Raw genomic sequence first — 19,072 nt, 5'->3', positions numbered from 1 at the left:
AATAAATAAAAAAAATTAGCCGGGCGTGGTAGTGCCCACCTGTAGTTTCAGCTACTCAGAAGGCTGAGGCAGAAGGATCGCTGGAGCCCAGCAGGTCAAGGCTGCAGTGGCCAGGAGCAGCCACTGCACTCCAGTCTGGGTGACAGAGTGAGACTCCAACTCAAAAACAAACAAACAAAAAAACAGGAAAATCTTAACTGAAGATCTTGGCATGAGAAAGGTGTGTACAAAAATTGCCCAGAGGGAACTCTTGCATCACGACAATGCACCATCTCACACAGCACCGTCTGTGAGGAGTTTTTAGCCTGTAAACAAATAACTGTATTAGAACACCCTCCCTACTCACCTGATCTGGCCCCCAAGACTTTTTTATTTACCCAATGATAAAGGAAATATTGCAAGACAGACATTTTGATGACATTCAGAACATATGATGACAGCTCTGATGGCCATTCCAGAAAAAGAGTTCCAAAACTGCTTTGACAGATGGTCTAGGTGCTGTCGTCAGTGCACAGCTTCCCAAAGGGAGCACTTCAAAGGCAACCGCAGCAATATTCAGCAATGAGGTATGGAGCACTTTTTAAAGGTTGAGTTGATGAACTTAATTGTCAATTCTTGTATGTCCTCTACTGGGCAGGACACTGCCACAGTTTGGTGTTTTGTGAGACAGAACTTTAAGTCAAAGGATTATCTTCTTCATAGACTACACACAATTCTTACTCAAAAACCAGGCTTAACGAATATTAAACGAGTAGTAGTGGCCCATTTAACAATTAAATGAAAATCCATGAAATATCACTGGAATGCCTTCTATGTGGAATATATTCTACTTGTCCCTGCAGAAGATACTCAAGAGTTCAGTGAGAACCCCATTTTTAAAGAGTTTGAAATCTAGGAGATTGACCTAGGAAATAACGCAAGTGGCTACAAGACAGAGGAGGTAAACGAATGCCCAAGGTTACAAAGCTGATCAATGGCAAATGCGAGATTCAAACTTGGCTCAGTCTGACTCCAAAGAGTGTGCATTGAACCCTCACATCGTGTTGCCAAAAGACACATTTAATCTACCCTACGAGATGAAGCCAGAGACTCACTGCATCTTGTCCAGCGCTTTGCCAAAAGGTACCCAGTTTGCTTGCTGGGTTTAAAAAGAAGTAAATATAAGCAGTGTGTCTGTTCCCAGTGTTCTGCACACATGAAACACACATACACACACACACACACACACACACAGTCATTCTGAGCACTCTGACGAGGAGGAACGCACATATATAGGAATTGCTACTGCAGCAGGAGAGGGTGAGGATGGGTCGGGGGGGCATCCTCCCTTCATTCTCTTCTCCTCTGTCCCCTCACCATCACCACAAAGTCTGTTCTCCGCTGAGCCTGGCCTCACACCCCAGTGTGCAGAAGCACCCCTGGCAGCCGTGATGCCCATTCAGAGAGGAAGATGAGTAACCGGGACCCAACTTCCCCAGGGCACCGCCATGACTGGAAGGCATCATAGCTAATGCAGCCGCTGGCAACGACTGCCCTCCCCACGCAGAGACCCTGTACTACAAACTCTGCTGAGGAGAGGCCACATAGAACGGCAAGCACTTGATGCTGGTTTTAAGCATTTGTTGCTAGAGTCAGAGCAAAGACCATGTGCAAGATTTGGATGTCAAAGAAACACCGGAAGCCAGATGCCTGCCTCAGCCTTCACCCACGGAATTCCACGCAACCTGCAGCAGCAAAGCTCCCCATCTGAGAGCAGAGGAAATGATGAACGTACTTCATCTTGAGACTCACTACATTCTTGAAAGAAAAGGAAAGAAAGAAACGGACATTTCCTGAGAACCTACCCTAGGCGGGACCCTGTTCTAAACTTTCTCCATCCCTTTCCAAAGCCCTGTGAGGTGAGTGTCATAGAATAAGGTTCAGAAAGTTTAAATAATTGACCAAGCTCTCAGAACTGGCCAGGTTTGAACCAGGTTCGTTTAGCTCTAAGCGTTTCCCTCATTCGTCCTGCTTCTTCCCTGAGCCCAGGCTGAGACTCACCGTCTGTGTTTGGGGCCGCATCAGACGCCTTGTCATAGATCACACCGTGCGGCAAAATGCTGTAGACCTTGTCAGCCTTGTTGGCAAAGGTCACTAACAGGGTATCACCCACCTCTGCCTTGATGACCGGGCCTGGAACACATCGAGAGGAGGAGGGAGGACATTGAAAGAGACAAAAACAGTGAAGCCGTGTAGGGGAAGAGCCATTCTAGGGAATGTCTATGCCCGGCACGAGCATCTCCCCGGGCTGAAACCTCGAAGGATGGCTTTACTATACCAAGAATTCCAAGATGGACTTCTGCAGCAGAAAGTCTCTTTCTCTGAGTGAAAGTTGCATCAACAAATTCAGTGTACCGAGCTTTCCAGTATTTTCCTCCTATCCTGCTGTCCCCTTGTGTGAAGTAGAGCTCTGAATCACTGAAAAGACACAGGAATCTGACTGAGAACACATCACAACATAGCCAGTGAACACCTTCGCTGTGGAGCCTTGTTTTATCATCTTCAGCCCGCTCACCCACCCATCTCCCTAGAAAAGGCAGCATAGTTGCAACAAAGTTCCCGGGGATAGTCTGCCAGCCTTCAAAATCTCTGAGGTGGGATGATACTCAAGCTCATTCTCTCTTAACCACTGTACTTTCTTCCCCTGAGGTCCAGCAACTGAAGAAGGCACAGGTGAGAGCCTCACTTACCAGCACTGGAGTTCTGGAATGGCATCCTGCAAAGTAGCAAAGAGCTAACTGGTTTCTCTGCAGAATATGCATCCCTCTATCTCCTGCTGATGCCAATGTGAATAGTAAGCTCTTTGCTATCTGGCATGGTAAGGAATGGGGTGTCTAGCTAATCAAATTGTTTCATTAGCAGAGAGTTATCATGTAAACCATAGACACGAAATGCCAGCTTTCCAAGTTGTGAATGCAATGACATAAGTTCTGACTTGTGTTTCCGTCAGTGGTACCGTCTCCCTTACAGCCACGTCGACCGTCTTCTTTCTCTTCCTCGTGCCCTCATCTTGTCCCTCCTCTCTTGCAAGTGGCTCTGCACCCTTCCCTTTCTGGGCCTGGGGTGTGTCTTTTCCCTTCCTTTCCTCTCCTGTCACAGGCCTGGGTCCGGGTGCTGCATGAACCTTCTGACCGCACACTCTGCGTCCCCGGTCTCAGGCTGACTCCCCACATCCTTTTCGCATCTCTAGTCTCCAAACTCGTGTTTTCATTCGTTTGCCTGCTCCAAACTCTCCACTGGCTTCCAGCTGGCAGTCAGACCAAGTCCAACGGGAACCAAGGGCTTCTGCAGTGGGCGTCCAGCCCCAGCTCTCCCGGCTGCTCTATGCGGATCCCCATTCCGCAGCACAGCCTCCACTCCCACCATCCTCATCGCCCCACTCTCCCCTCCCCAGCAGGTGCTTTGCATCAAGCCCCACGTGTGGAATGTCCCTCTCCGCCTTTTGCTCATAAACTCTGCCGCTCCTCGAGACCCTGCTGAAGTCCCACTTCCTCTGTGGCGCATCCCTGCTGTCTCAGCGCTCTGAACACCCAGAAGACTTGCTGCGTGAAGGACCCATTGCGCTGCTACTCGTCACTTGCAGAGTAGTCCTTCTTCCACCGTGCGTGCAGCTACTCTCACGGCCTGAAGGTGGGAACGCTGTCTTAGACATCCTGGCATCCCGCACATCACCTTGTGCATGGTGTTTCCGTATGTCACATTCAGTATGGATTGGATGCAGTTTCGTCTTTCATGTTTGAGAAGGCACTTCAGAATTCTAAAAGGCCTCTAAGACATCATTTTAAATGCTAATTCTCATCATTCTGTTTATGGAGAATGTCGGTCCATGGAGAGTGTTGGTATCAGAGAGTTTTCCATGGATGGTTCATGCAAATTCTTTAGGCAAGATTCACGTACATCAGGTTGGTGAAAGAATGAGTGAATGTATGAATGAATAAAATAGTGAATAAGTGAAATCTATACTTAAAGAAGCAAACGGTGTCATATCATTGAGCACAAAGAAAAATGTTAACCTTCCTTCAAATATAAAAAGGATCAGAGGGTAATAGCCATTATTCTTGACATCACATTTTTTTGTGTGTGATTTCACAGACATCATTGCATATGATTCTATGGCAAATCACAGAATTGCTAGATTCAGTTGAAAAATGCTGTTTGTTATGGGAGCCCAGAGAGAAAACGATGAATTATGACTCAAGTCAGGGGATGCTCCACTTAAGAGGCGACGTGAGGGAAAGAGCATTTGCAGTACGTAGATAGGGCTTACACCAGGCTGGCCTCAGACCAGAAAAGGTGACTTTCCTTGGCCAGCTCGTGTCCACTGAAAGAGGCTCCTGTCTTATTCCCTCTTCAAGACTGCCCACCGCATATGTGCTGAGGTCTTAGTCTGCTCCCTGTCAGCTTAGTATGGCATGCAGCACTGTTGTTTACACATGGTACGTACTCAAGAAATGCCTGATGAGTGGCTGGATCTGGTGTTTTGACTCAGCCAACAAGCCACAAAACAGCGAGTGCTCTACCACCTCTCAGCAGTAGGATACAGCATTAAGCGCGCCCTGAGCAGTGACGCATGCCCTCTCTGCAGGACACACTCATCAGAGCATACCTGGAATGCAAACGAGTTCACAGGGAGGCCCTGGATTGGTGTTCCCCCACATGCCTCTCTGACTGACGGAAGGCTTAAGAACACCAGCAGGGAGCACTTACCTGCCAGAGGCATTTAGGGCAAGACCGCTGAATTTGTTGTAGCCTTGAGGACCATAATCCCAGAGAACTTTTTCGGCTGCTATAAAGTAGCGCCTCTGTTGACCATTCATCTTGGGGTGAAAAACATCACCTTTGCAGCTGTCAACATTGTACTGCCCCAGCATACCAGCTGCAGAACAGACGAAAACCACAAGCCAGAGTATAAATGCTCACAAAAATAAATCGTTCAGGAAAGACCGATAGATTTGACTTCATGGACATTTGAAGCTTCTGTACAGAAAACTGGATCATGAACAAAGTTAAAAACAAAGGATAAATGGTGGGGCTGAGGGATATTTGCAATAAATATGACAAAAGATTAATGTGCAGATCACTTTTACAAATTAGGAAGAAAAAAGTAGATCTCCAATAGCAAATGGGCACCGGACAGAAATAGTTTATTCACAAAAGAGATAAGATTGTCCAAAAAACAAATGAAAAGAAACTCAACCTTAATCATAATCAGATGGCACTGTTGTTCATTGATCAGATTGGTAAGGACTAGAAAGACTAGTAATTCTCAGCGTTGGCAGAGGAATTGGGGGAGGGGCGGAAGAGTAACAATTCCTAAAAGAGGATTTGGCAATATGTATCCACAGCTTAAAGAAGAGATCATGCTCTGAATCCAAGAATTCCAAAGTTAGGCGTTTTCCCAAAGCTAGGAGTATTCAGGAGAAAATACAGACATACCTGTAAATAACGGTTACCGTGTATGATAGCAAAAAATGGGGGAAAATCTAAGTTTAAGCAACAGAATGTTGGTTCAGTAAGGTGTGAAGCCCTTATGGTGGGCAGTGGAAGCATGAACAGTGAGGAAACAGCTTTATGTACACTGACATGAACATATACTCCTAAAACGTTAATAACTGGAGAAAGTAGTTATCGGGCAGTGTTAATTGACTGTTTTCGTTGTATAAATGGCATGTACATGTACACATTAAGGTACAGAAAATATTGAGGGACGATATTCATCAAAATGTAATGCCAGTGTCTCTATACGGGACTCGAGATTTAAAAAATAAAGTTATATGTATTTTCTAAGTTTTTTACATTATTTTTTCTGAGAACATGTACAGTTTAGGAAATACTGTTTCAGTGAATATTGCCTTTCAGTGCTACATCTGGCCACAACTGCAGGCCAAATTAGCAGTCTCACTAGTCTCAAATAGCTGCTAATGTCTGGATTTTAAACCTGCAGCTTCCTCCCAGATTTCATAGCATGAGGCCCTCTGAGACTAGGAGCCTTGCCGTGGTCATCTTTGTCTTCCCAGAGGAGTACCCAGTACAAATTAACTGATCAACTCTTGAGATGAATTTAATTGAAGTAATTCAGCTGGCTATGCTGAAACTTGTTGCTTACAGTGGACGGGAACAAGAAGGTGTTATCAAAGTAGCCCTGAACAGCTGGTCCTCTGTACCAACTAGTGACTGTGTGTAGTTAGTCAATATCCAAATTTTTTGTTGTTGTTGTTGTCTTTTGAGTTGGAATCTCACTCCGTTGCCCAGGCTTGAGTGCCGTGTCATATCCACAGCCACTGCAACCTCGACCTGCTGGGCTCAGGCAATCCTTCCGCCTCAGCCTTCCAAATAGAGTGTCCAAATTTAATCAGACATTGTTTCTTCTGTGTCTATCCCACGGACACCTTTTTTCCCTGTTGTTTTCACCATCTTAGGCTGACCCTTTGTGTGCTCCGTAACTCTGTTGTTGCCAAAGCTCCTTAATGGCGCCCAGTGCCAGAATTTCTCCATTCAGTCCTCTCTGCACACACACATCATATTTATGTTTCTAAGTCACTGCATTGGTTAAGTCACCGGTGAGCCCGAGGATCCCAGGATCACAACTGCCCTCCCAGGCACCACCCCACCTCCCTAGCCTTGCCACTCAAAGTTCAGGGCCCCTCTGCCTCCCCAGGCTTCTTGCTCTTTGCTCCTCTGGCAAATATGAACCTTACTGTCCATCTAAGAAAGGACACATTCCATGGTGTCCCAGGAACCAGGACCAAATCATTCAACCGGCATCTAAGTCGGTAAGTGCTTACCATGAACCTATCATAAGCCACAAAGAAAGCTTTAGGTCAGTGGATTTTGTCTCAATATAAAAAAAAAGGGCGGCTGGGCTCGGTGGCTCAGCCTGTAATCCCGTGCCTTTGGGAGGCTGAGGTGAGTAGATTGCCTGAGACTGCGGGTTCGAGACCCGCCTGGGCAGCGAGACCTCATCTCTACAATAAATAAAAAAAAATCAGCCGGGCGTGGTAGCGCATGCCTGTAAGTCCGGCTACTTGGCAGGCTGAGGCGGAAGGATCACCGGAGCCCAGCAGGCGAGGCTGCGGTGGCCGGGAGCGGCCACTGCACTCCATTCTGGGCGACAGAGTGAGACTCCAACTCAAAAAAAAAGGCATTCCAACAGAACAGCCCAGAGATGAGATGACCTGTCACAATTACTTACAAGAGTTGCTCAAAAGGGCAAGGGTGGGTGCAGTGGCTCACACCTGTAATCCCAGCACTTCAGGAGGTCAAGGTGAGAGGATTGTTTGAGTCCAGGAGATCAAGACCAATTTGGGCAACATACTGAGACCTCATCTCCACCAAAAATCAAAAAAGTGAAATGGCGTGTGCTTGTAGTCTCAGCGACTCAGAAGGCTGAGGCAGGAGGATCTCCTGAGCCCAGGAGATCGAGGCTGTGGTGAGCCATGATCCCATCACTGCTCTCCAGCCTGGGCAGCAGAATAAAACTCCAATTCAAAAAAAGGGAATTCGATAATTGGATGGAGGATTTGTCCTGATTATCCAAAAGTGCTTTCCAATGCTAAAATGTGTTCGTCTACTCACAGTTGCTCCAAGGGAGCATGTGTTTCCCAATTCACGCTGCTTCTTCTATCAGGAACACGTACTAGCTCCTACCCACATGGCAGGGTTCATCTTAGGAATGAGCCTCTGATTGCCCAGGAAGCATCTCTGCTTGCTCTAGAGTATGACCACCACACCCAAAGAGCGCTTATGTCAGTCTGCCTCAGACTATATTCATGTCGTGAATATCTAACTGTGTCCAATACTACATTGTAGGCACCTAACGTTTCATCACTATTTCAATCGCTCCCACCTAGTTCATAGGGAGGTGATTAATAAATATATGTTGATAGGATGCCAAGTAAATGAACATGGAATTTTACATCATATTTAACACTTAACTGAATATAATACGCATGAGAATCCACCCAGGAACAGGCACTGGATGAGCCCAGTGACCGTGTGGTTTAACTGCGCCACTCTGAGCATCTAAGATGTCTTTGTCCTTTTTACCTTGTAGATGGTCGCTGACCTGACAGGTAATCATCCACTTCCCAGGATTCTCGACTATCATTTCTGTTGTGAGGAAGGTGGCTGGGAACAGGTTGACGACATCAGTCCGATGCCCTCTGCTGATGAAGGTGTTACCGTAAAAATAGATGGAATGGATGTCTATCTCATTCCCCATTCCAAAGAGGTGCCAGGACACAGAGTCACCAACACACATGTCAGGCTCAGGGAAGTTTCCAAAGAGGTATCCATTGAGAGCTGAAAGCAGAAACACACCAGTGCTCAGGCAAGTGGGACCAGAAAATGCCGGTAATGTGTACTCTGGCAAGGTTGGAAAGCCAGTGCAGACCGTCCGTTGTAATTTATTCATGCATAAGAGCCTGGCTCTGAAAAATATATATCGTGCAGGAATTAATGAAAAGCTTTGCATTGGCCTTTATTTTTAGAGAAAAGCACTCAATCACAGTAAAGATCAGCATGCACTGAAAACAGCCCCAGAGCTGCTGTGTGCACAGGCATGACGTCAGGAGAAAACAGGAGCTGCCCTTGTGTCCAGGATGCCCGGTCACCTCCCGAGCTAACCTGTCTCCGGCACATCTGCCGTCTCCACCAGAGGACCCGGGGAACCTTGGAACTAGAACCCCGTCTTGCTCACCTTACAACTATCGGGAGCAAACAGAAAAACTGGCACACAACATATACTTGAGTGACAAAAGCATGTAGCAAGATGCGACCAAAAGGAATGGATTGTAAAGGCCTTATAAGACATGCTTATATTTTGTTACAAAAAGCAGAGGAAAAACAGTTTTTACTACATGTTTCTGGGCAGATTGATTGAGCTTATGCCATAGGCCTGGGACTAAAAACTTTTACCATCCAAATGGCAGGTGGGACTTGATCAAGTGCAGAAAAGAACTTAGTTCAAGGCTTTAAAAAGTCACAACATCCCTTCTTAAATTCAAACTGAGCTAAAAAGCAACTGTTACCAATATACGAGGGGGGACCCCAAAACCCCCACAATTTATTTATTTTAAAATTTTGTGTTTAAACTTTACACATTTAAACATCAGTCACCATCAAAGTACTCTTCAGCCGATACAACACACCTATGAAGACACTTTTTCCACTGCTCAAAACTGTTTTTGAACTCATTGATTTTGAGTTCTTCCGCTGTTTTTTGTTTCACCTCCTCCATGTCAGCAAAACATTAATTTCCCTCTGAAGACTCTCTCATCCAGGGAAACAAAGAAAAAAGTTGCTTGGGGTGAGACAGGGCGAACAGGAAGGGTGGGACGCAAGGGGCCTGCTCTTTGGGGTCAAAAGCCACTGAACAATCAGGTGCATTGTCATGGTGGAAGAACCAGTCACCAGTTTGCCACGACTCGGGACACTTCTTCCACAATCTGGGGTGCAAGCTTCTCAGACCTTCCAGATAAAATATTTGATCTGGAGGAACAAATTCCGAGTGCACTAGTAGGGGTTCATCCTCCAAAAGATAATTCCAGAGGTTTTTGGGGTTTTTTAAAATTTTTTTGTCTCCCCTCATAATGATGACTTAGGCAGCACAATTGATTCTAAATAATTTTAGTCAATTTAAATACATTGAGCAATATATCTTTATGTACTTGTTGAGCGTCTCCTACAGACGTTTTTTCCCCTAAACGTATCTCAAGACTTTGCCAGTCAAGAAGAAGGATCGGATGGTTTGCAAACACCTACTTCAGCATACAGGCTGGCTTTTATTTTTTAAACATTCTATATTTGATTATGTAATTCATTTCTTTTTGCTGAACATTCTCATTCCAAAAGAATAAATACAGAGTAAGTAAGGGACTATGGGAGCAGGTGAGTTTTAAATCATTATAATTAGTCGTGTTCAGCAATATTTGAGATAATCACTCCCATTTTGTAGAGCGCAGGAATAAAACTGGCCAAAACAATGACCTGAATTTAGGTCTTCGCGGACCTCATCCATCATCATTTTCTCTGCTTCCCTCCCGTTCTCCTTCTCTCCCTCCCTCTCTTTCCTCCTAAAATGTTTTCCAAGCATCACCACGTACGAGGCTGTTGAAAGGTCACTGGAAGGAACAGAGCACGTGTGCAAAGCAAACAGTCAGTGTTCTGACAATCGCGCCTCGACACGCTTGAGAATCAAACACAGCAAAGTTAACATGTATTTGCTGTGGGGCCTTCTATCAGGTCTCAGGCACTAATGATCACTTTGACCTTAGATAAGTCATTGCTGGTCACTTGACCTCATCATCTGCAAATGAGGAAGTCAAATGATCTTCAGTTCACCCCCTTTTATGTTTTTATGACTACATTGAGGCTGCCTTGGTTAGACAATTCTAAGAGACAAAGACAAGCAAGAGATGGAAGAGATTTGTCAATGAATGAAGTGGAATGTTTACATTGACAATTTCCTTTATGTTCACTAGAACTCTTAGGGGAAAAGCGGAAGGGGACCACTCAGTCCCCATGTCCTAAAATGCTACTTTAAACCACTGCTCTGCAAAACAGGCATGGTTAAGTATTCTATCTCAGCTGATAGGGTAGCTAGGAAATCTCACTATTTTAAACAAATGCAGGGTCTGGTATATAGTGGATATGCAATACATTTTGTTGATTTAAAGAATACCTGAGAAACACAACAAATTCACGAGTGTTTAAGCCCCATGCACAGCACAGTTCTTAACATTTAGCCTCCACTCAGAAGACGGCTGCTGGATAGAGCAAGAGGTTGCAAAACTCAGAATTCTTACATGATGGTGATTTCATTCTCCTTTCTCCTGTTGGCTGCTCTAAGCCCACCCATCCTCTGGGCTCACCTGGACTCTTTCCTGATTACAGTATAACACTGATCCCTCAATTTCCTATATCACAACTTTGTCTACCCTGTCTGACAAATTTAGTCTGTATCTACTGCAGTGTTCTCTCAGATTGTTTTAGGTTCTGGTCTGTATCATGTCTCATATCCCTTTCTAACCATTCTCATCGCTAAGTTATAAACTCTGCCAAGCTAGGTCCACCGCTGCTGTGTTCCACATTCCTCACAGAATGGAAGGCACTGCTATGTGTCTGAGAATGCAGGAGACACTCACCGTGCATTTTGTTACTCCTCTGGAAAACAGCATCTTCTTTGTCAACTGATTTGGGGTCAGTGCAGAAACGCTGGATGTTTTCATCAAGGTACCAGCTTTGGTTCTCATCCACAAGCGTGAACATTATAACAAACTCTCGATCTACATCAGTCCTGGTCCCTGAATTCCTATTCAGAGTACCTATCAGGCACATTCAAAGAGTAGAGAACTAAATCAAGATGGCTTACCTACCAGGCACATTTAAAAAAAGGTAGAGAAAAAAGTTCAAGGCTAGCTAAATCAAGATGATCTTTTCTTTCTGCCAATAGTGTTGGGTACGTTTGAATCTGCTAAAGACCTGTGTGTACAAGAATAGCCCTCAACAGAAAAGCAGCAGCAAAGCTTCAGATGAAAATGACAGCATTACAGAAGAAAAAAGCCACAAAACAGCTGACTTGGAAACCGGGCTTTCCCTAAAGGAAGTTGACTTTATTGGCAAAGCACAGACACACTGAATCAGTTAATAAGGAACAAAATAGCCAACTGACTATTTGAGTGAAATGAAGCAAAAAGCATTCCTGGTTATTCAACCATGTGTTCGCCTTCCCACATGTGGCGTTATGGAATACAATAATTTAAAACACAATAATAAGCACGTAAGTCTCTAAAATGCTCTGCTGACTCTAGGATCCGAACTGCTGCCCTCTGCTGGGCTGGCTGATTGGTCTTCCACATTAGAAGAATTTCCCTCTCTCAAAGAAAGTTTGGAAGAAGCAGCATATCCCGTGTGGACCAAGGGAGGTTCAGACCTGAATCTGGCTACACTTCAACACACCCGTTACCTGGGTGCAACCTCGGGGGGCATGGGAAGGCCCCCTTACCTTCCTTACACACCAGCAGGGGGCCGATGAGCCCAGAGCAGATGTCCTTTGGAGCGTCGATGTGCGAATGGTAAACCCAGGTCAGGCAGTTGGCGTCCGCTGGGGCAGGTGCGTATTCTTCTCTGACTGGCCAGACGTAGGTGTAGTTTCCGCCAGGAGGAACCATGTCATCATTTTTATTCTTTCCAGATGTTCCATCTGGGTATAGGGCTCCTTCCAAGAAAAGACGAAGCATGGTTAAAACACAGGGATCGCAGGCTAGAGCGGAGAGGGCCAGAGTTTTGGAATCAAACATAACTGAATAAAAACGTCCTTGTTATGGAACGTGAGGCAAGGTACTTAAACTCACAATGCCTCTGTTTCTTATCGGTAAAATTTGAGTGTGGACATCTACCCCACAGGGAAATATGAATTAAGTGAGGCAGTGTATACCGAGTGATTTGCATAGAACCAGGAGCTTAGGCAATGTTTGTAACAGGGACTCTTCTGATGGGCTACTCCACCGGTCGGGAAGATCTCACTACCCTTGACATAAGCTCAAGAAGGGAAGGAAAAGCGGAAGAAGAAATAATGAGCACTCCTTGGGGACTTATTACAGACTCAGCACCTGTGTGGGTCTCATAAACGACAGGAAGGAAGTGTGAGGCATTCTTCCTGCCTTCAGGGATCTTACAGTCCTGCTGGGCAGACCAGCATACATATTATGAACATGTGGGACAATTGGAGAATAAAGCAGGGTGAGGCACTGAAAGTGACTTTGGGTCAGAATGCATGGGATACCCCAGGAAAGACCTGTACTGTGCAGAGTGCAAGTCTCGGGTGGGCAAGCAGGCAGAGCAGCCCCTCCCTCCCAGTTTTACAAACTAGGACCACACAGGAGTCTTCAATTAAGGAAAGTCCACTGCTAAAAATAGTGTGAAACCACCTGGGCGGAAGCTAGACCGCCAGTCTGTGCACGTTGTCATGGTCAGAAGCTTCAAAACAAAGGCTGGATTTGAGGGACCTCGAAGGACTGAGAGGAGTTGGACTGGTACTGAGAAAAGGTTGGCGGGTGAGGGACACAGAGGGAGAGGGATGTGGACACACTCCTGGTCCATTTGCCACGCATTCACTCGTTCACTCATTCAACTATATGAACCAGATATAGACCACATGCTAAAAAAAATATGCCAGGCATTAGGAATACAAATCCAAACAATACAACCAGAGCCAGTATAGCCAAGGCAAGCCAAAGAAAAGATGCAACTAAAAAAACCTAACGATAAATTTTAAACAAATTCTATCATGAACACGTAACTTGATGTTTGGAGAGGGTTGCCAGGAAAACCGACGGTTAAGTCCCTACGACGTGCCAGTTTTGTATATATTATCATCTTCACTCTTTAAAGCAGCCCAGCGGGATAGGCATCAATGTCCACTTCTTTGACTATGTTAAGAAAACACTACTAGCGTGTGGCTGAGCCAGATTTGAATCCATGTGTGTCTGACTTCCCTTCAAAGTGATCAGTAGTGTGCAAACTACTTTTTTACTTATTTACTTCCTTAACTTTCTTTTACACACTAACTTTAAATTACTTTCAGTCTCATAATAATATAAATCATATCTACTAAGCCCATAGGCTACACAATACCAGAAAGTGCACAGAGAGAGCTTTTCGCCTGCCAGGCACGGGGCCAGGTACTGGGGAGCAGGACCCAGCGATGCAAAATAATCTGTGCCCCTGGGAAGCCTACCGTCTAATGCAGACACAGACACACTCAAGGAAGCCGACCGAAAAGGCTGCTTTTACTGCACTGCTTTGAATAGGTGCTATGAGGTAAACCAACACATTCCTTCCTGAGGTGGGAGAGTCTACTGACAGGACATTGAGGAGGCTTCCTGGGTAAGCAGCATTTAAAGTATTCTGAATTTAGGGTCCCAGGAGTGTTTTGGGGCTAGGAAAACCCCTTAAAGGTGAGTTCAAAATTTTGCACACATACATATTTTTCTGATAAGGGCTCACGACTACCATAGGTGCTCAGAAGGATCCATGATACACCGAAGTACATGGCAGCATTTTTCACAGTACCCGAGAGATGGGCCACAGGACCCAAGCATCCATCAACGTTAAGTGGATACACAAAGTGTAGTATATCTGTGCAACTGAATATTACTCAGTCTTAAAAAGGAGTGAAACTCTGATGCCCGCTACAGGATGGGTAAGCCTTGCAAACGTTATGCTCGGTGAAACAAGCCAGATACAAAAGGGCAAGTATCGTATGGTTCCGTTTACATGAGGGACCTAAAATAGGCACACCCATAGAGAGAGAAAGTAGAGTGGAGGTCGTCAGGAGCTGGAAGGAGGGAGGAATGGGAGGTATTGCTTGATGGGTCCCGGGCTTCTATTGGAAATGATGAAAAAGTTCTGGAAATCGTGGTGATGGTCATACAACATTGCAAATGTAATTGGTACCACTGAACTGGACACTTGTATCGTACCACAGTTTTTTTTAAAAGGTCTGTGGCTCCATGAAGCTTTGGAATCACTGGCCTACATGATTTTTCAGTAAGGTACGCTTTCCAGAAACACAAGAGTGATGAAGACAAAAATGAAGGGCTTGAGGATGCCATATTTTCTCCTTACTTAAAAAGACAGGCAGAAGCATCTGTTCTTTCCACCTGCAGCATAAACAGCACTTTTATAAAACCATAGGAAAGAAAATGCACTCATAATGATACCTTCCATTTGCAAACTCCTTAACGTTTGCCTGCCACAATGTCATGTGCTCAACCTCAACACCCAGGAGCTGCCGCATCTTTGCTGCCTCCGGTTGGAGGAAATGGGCCGAGAACAGAGGACAAACCAACCTTGGGCTCGTCGGCAAAGTGTTCTCCTCTGGCTGCTTGCACAGCCCTGGCGAGCGCATTGGCCAAACACATGTAGCTGCCTTGGGACATTTGCCCTTCCAGAGTCGCACCCGTGTGCACCAGAGTCCATGGCATTGTGCCGACACGCTTCCCAGAGGTGTCACCTGGCAGGGGCAGCACCTTTCAACCCGTTACACCCAGTCATGAGCAAGAATGCAATGAGGGGTGCAAAAACACTTCTGACGTTGAAGTACTTCCATCTCATAAGTCTAAGACTGATGTTTAGCTTTTTTTAATTAGAGAGGAATTCAGAAGCTGACCAGTTGGAACTCCTCAAGTCTACACAAAAAGCCAGGGCTTCAGAAAGGAAAGACAGCAGCCTACAGCAGGGCCACAGCTCCTGCAGAGATAACCCCACCACAGCTGAGGCTGTCACCGGTGACAGGAGCATGTGGCTCTTGGGCCAGTGTGCACCCAGGCCCACCTGAGCGACAAGGAAGAAAGCTGGTGTGCTTCTGGGGCTGGGTGGAGCACATGCCAAGGAGTCCCTCACTCAGTTCTTTGTCAACAAGAAGAAGCGCAAGAAAGAAGGGAGGAAGGAGATAAGGGAAAGAAAGGGGAAGGAGAGGAAGGGAGGGGACAGGTAGATGGAGGAGAGAGAAGGAGACCGGAAGAAGAAGACAGACAGACATGTGCATTGTGCTCTTGGAATCCCTTTCACTGCAGCTGACAGTTACTTACAGAATAGAAACAAGACTCCAACAATAGATGATTTATATTTACCTTCTGAATCCTTGTTGTAGAAAACGCCATGTGGATGTAGAGAGTAAGGTCGGGAAGCAAAGTTCTTTAAATTAATGACAACCACGTCCCCCACTTCAGCCCTCAAGATGGGGCCCAAGAATCCAAGCCAGGAAGGTTTGGGGATCTCTGTGGAATAGGTCCCATCTGTAAAGTGTCTGTAAATGGCCTTTTTGTAAATACTGCCTATCCTGTTGGGCCCTCTTTCGAGGAATAAGGTCGCAAGTCTGAAAGGAAGAAGGAAAATGTTTTATAATTTAAATTAAAAGAGAAACCCTAGTAGTTTGCCTTTAGGAGTTCATAAAATACCTACATGTATGATTTCTTATTTGCTTTTCCCATAATCTGTATCTTCTGTAGAGCTGGTAAGATTATCCTCAATTTACCAATGTAGAAAGGAGCCTCCACAATTAAATGTCAAGCCAAAAGGCACACATTGTATTCACACTGAACTAAAGCAAAACCAAAGAACTCAAAAGCCATGTTCCCCATTTGCCCCCTTTCACTCAGCACACTTCCCTTTACTTTTTCACTTAACACTTATTGTGCACTTACTCCATGCCCAGCACTTGTCTAGGTGCTGTGCAGGAATACAAAAGACTTTGTAACCTAGTAATGGAAAGGCAAGTACCTGTACAAAGAAGCACATGATTAAGTGTCAATGGAGTAGTTGAGACAACAGACATAGGTTCAACTTTTCTAGGAGTATAATAGTGCAGAGAAGGAAAAGATTGCTGTGGGAAAAAAGATCAGAAAACACCTTGTGAAAAATGCAGGAATTAAGGAGAGGTAGGATTGGATTTGTTTCCGAGGGAAAAGTGAGGGCACTCAGAGGGACAGAGCATGAGCTGTGAGGAGGAAGCAGTGCAGGTCATATGGGGAGAACAGGTTATAGGTGGGTACACAGATCTGGAAAAGTGAGACGTGAGAAATAAGGATGCAAACTCTGGGGAGAGCCTGAAATGAGCCTTAGAATTAATATTGGAAACACTGAGGACTCACTGAAGTTTTTCATGAAGTGATAACATGGTAATCAGTGTTTAAGGACCATTCTTAGGGCAATGGTGTGCAAGTTTTAGAGTCAGGAAAAGATGATGAGAGGCAGGGAGACTGTGAGGAGACCCACAGGGGGTGGTGCAATAGAAAGAAAGGGGTGAATGTGAAGAAAATAGAATCCTAAGATTGGTATGACCAGACACACTTCTGGGGCCCCAGAGTAAGGGTAGACTCAGTCCCTGGGGTTTGGGAATCAGAGACAAGAGCAGCACTGATGAGACCACTTCGGAGTGGCCATATTGTCTTCTCCTGGGGAGGTAGACTCCCCCCCCATTGCAGTCTACGTGCTTAGCACAGAGCTCTAACCAGAGCTCCAGTCCCAGAAGTACCGGCTTCATGAAGCAGATGCTCCTACCACTCCTGAGGGCTGCCATCCCAACGTAGCTGTGTCCCCTCTGGGCAGGAGGCCGTGTCCCATTCTAGGAAACATTCCTGCAAATGTACATGCATGCATTCTCTCTCAGTCACCCAGAAAACATCAATTACATCAAGACCTGCACTGTACCAAGGATACAGAAACAAAGACAAAGTCCCTGCCTTGCAGGAGCTCCTATCCTGGAAGGAGAGTTATGAAAACAGACTGTGTTCTGGGACATCTAACCTGGAGTGGAAGACAGGTCAGGCGGCGTTTCCCTGAGGTAGTGATGCCTAAATATGCTCTCAAAGAGCAGAGAGGAGTTACCCAAGAAAAATCTTAAAGTTCTGGTGATTCAGCACCCATACCCCAGGCTCGAGGCTTGGGAGCACACCTTTCCCATCTCGTTCTCTGTGTTTTGGACGGTGTTCCATCCCCAGCACCACTGTTGAAGTAAGTGCCTCAGCCTAGCCTATGAGCACACCAAGTTCCCCTAACATGGTGTTGTCAGGGCAGGACTCATGACTCAGACCCGGTCATTCAGTGCCATTCACCCCCAACCAGCCCACCCTGGACCTCACTAATTAGTTCGAGGACAGCTGGCTGTTTGGTTCAATCGAAGGAAATCTAGGGACTAAATCTAAGGAGCGCTTTCTTGTGTGCTTGGAAGTCTAGACATTTTGGCAACCATGTGGCTGATCCAAGGTGAAAGTCAGCCTCAGAATTGTCATTTGTTTCTCTAATCGCTTAAATTTTACTATTTGCATCTTCTCCGAATCCCCTACCATTTGCTCCCATCATCGTGTGACTGTGCCTTTTCATTTTCCCCTTTCCCATTTACCATGCTTTTGATTCTCTTTTTTGCAGCTCCGAGAAAAAGCCATTCTCCTGATTCATTTTAAAAAGTGATCAGCACCTGCCAGGTATCATGCAGCACTTCTCTCTTCTGCTCTTCCGCACCCCAAAACCTTTTCCATCTTTTTGCTTTTTCTGCAAAAGTACGTTCAAGCGTCCTCTCCCAGTCATCCAGCCAGCACTTCTGGGGCTGGAGCTCTGTGTGAAGCATGCAAACTACACTGGGGAGGGGGCTCACCTCCCCCAGAGAAGACGACATGGCCACCCCGAAGGGGTCTCACTTCTAAGTCTTTCCAACCCCAGTCTTTCCCCAAGGGTGTGACCCAGTGTCTTGAACAGAGCAGTCAGGCAGCTGCTCTGGGTGGGATGAGCAGTTTTGTTCACTCCAGGTCCACAGTGAGTGTCCGGGCAACTCTAGCATCATTAGACTAGTTGGATCTAGAAATGTCTAGAAGATTTGCTCTTTGGCATGGACTTCTGAGCTCCTCCCTTTCCACCCCCTTCAGCACAGAGCCCAGTGATCCTTTTATTCTTCTCCTTCTCCTTCCAGAGTCAGAATCCCAGGCAGCTGCCTGGTTCAGGCATGCTTGTCCAGTCCCGGGCCCCAGGTCAGGCATCAGCAGGTGGAGCTATGAATTCATAGACATGAGAAGTCTGCTGGGGATATGGGGCTGGGCATACTTGGCCCGTAACTGCTCTTCTTGTCCTGCAAATCAGGCCAGGCCACAAGATACAACAGGGTCTTTGCGTGTGACCCTCTCTACATGTTGGCAGTAGACTGCCTCACTACTGGCAGAGATACACTGAGTTGTTTCTCACAGCAATGGTTAGGGTATAATCCATCCAAGTTCATTATCTGGTTCCCTTAAAACCAAATACAAGCCGGGCTCGGTGGCTTAGCCTGTAATCCCATGCCTTTGGGAGGTTGAGGTGAGTGGATTGCCTGAGCCCGTGGGTTCGAGACCTGCCCGGGCAGGCGAGACCTCATCTCTACAATAAATCAAAAAATTAGCTGGGCATGGTAGCGCGCGCCTGTAATTCCGGCTACTCGGAAGGCTGAGGCGGAAGGATTGCTGGAGCCCAGCAGGTCGAGGCCGCGGTGGCCGGGAGCGGC

General features: G+C 46.1%; 1 protein-coding gene across 1 annotated transcript in view; it reads right to left on the bottom strand.

Moving 5' to 3' along the window:
• Window positions 1-19,072, bottom strand: part of HEPHL1 (hephaestin like 1) — a 63,523-nt gene that overhangs the window by 33,190 nt on the left and 11,261 nt on the right. The window contains exons 2-8 of the mRNA XM_008060624.2: window positions 15,675-15,919; window positions 12,044-12,256; window positions 11,184-11,363; window positions 8,086-8,340; window positions 4,747-4,915; window positions 2,318-2,457; window positions 2,041-2,172 (exon numbers count right to left, since the gene is read on the bottom strand). Of these exons, the coding sequence (XP_008058815.1) occupies window positions 2,041-2,172; window positions 2,318-2,457; window positions 4,747-4,915; window positions 8,086-8,340; window positions 11,184-11,363; window positions 12,044-12,256; window positions 15,675-15,919 (1,334 nt within the window). The remainder of the gene's footprint in view (window positions 1-2,040; window positions 2,173-2,317; window positions 2,458-4,746; window positions 4,916-8,085; window positions 8,341-11,183; window positions 11,364-12,043; window positions 12,257-15,674; window positions 15,920-19,072) is intronic.

Source organism: Carlito syrichta, unplaced genomic scaffold (assembly GCF_000164805.1).
Source record: "Carlito syrichta isolate Samal-C Ts95f unplaced genomic scaffold, Tarsius_syrichta-2.0.1 Scaffold304678, whole genome shotgun sequence".
Taxonomy (NCBI): Eukaryota; Metazoa; Chordata; class Mammalia; order Primates; family Tarsiidae; genus Carlito; species Carlito syrichta.
This window is presented reverse-complemented; position numbering and strand designations above follow the sequence as displayed.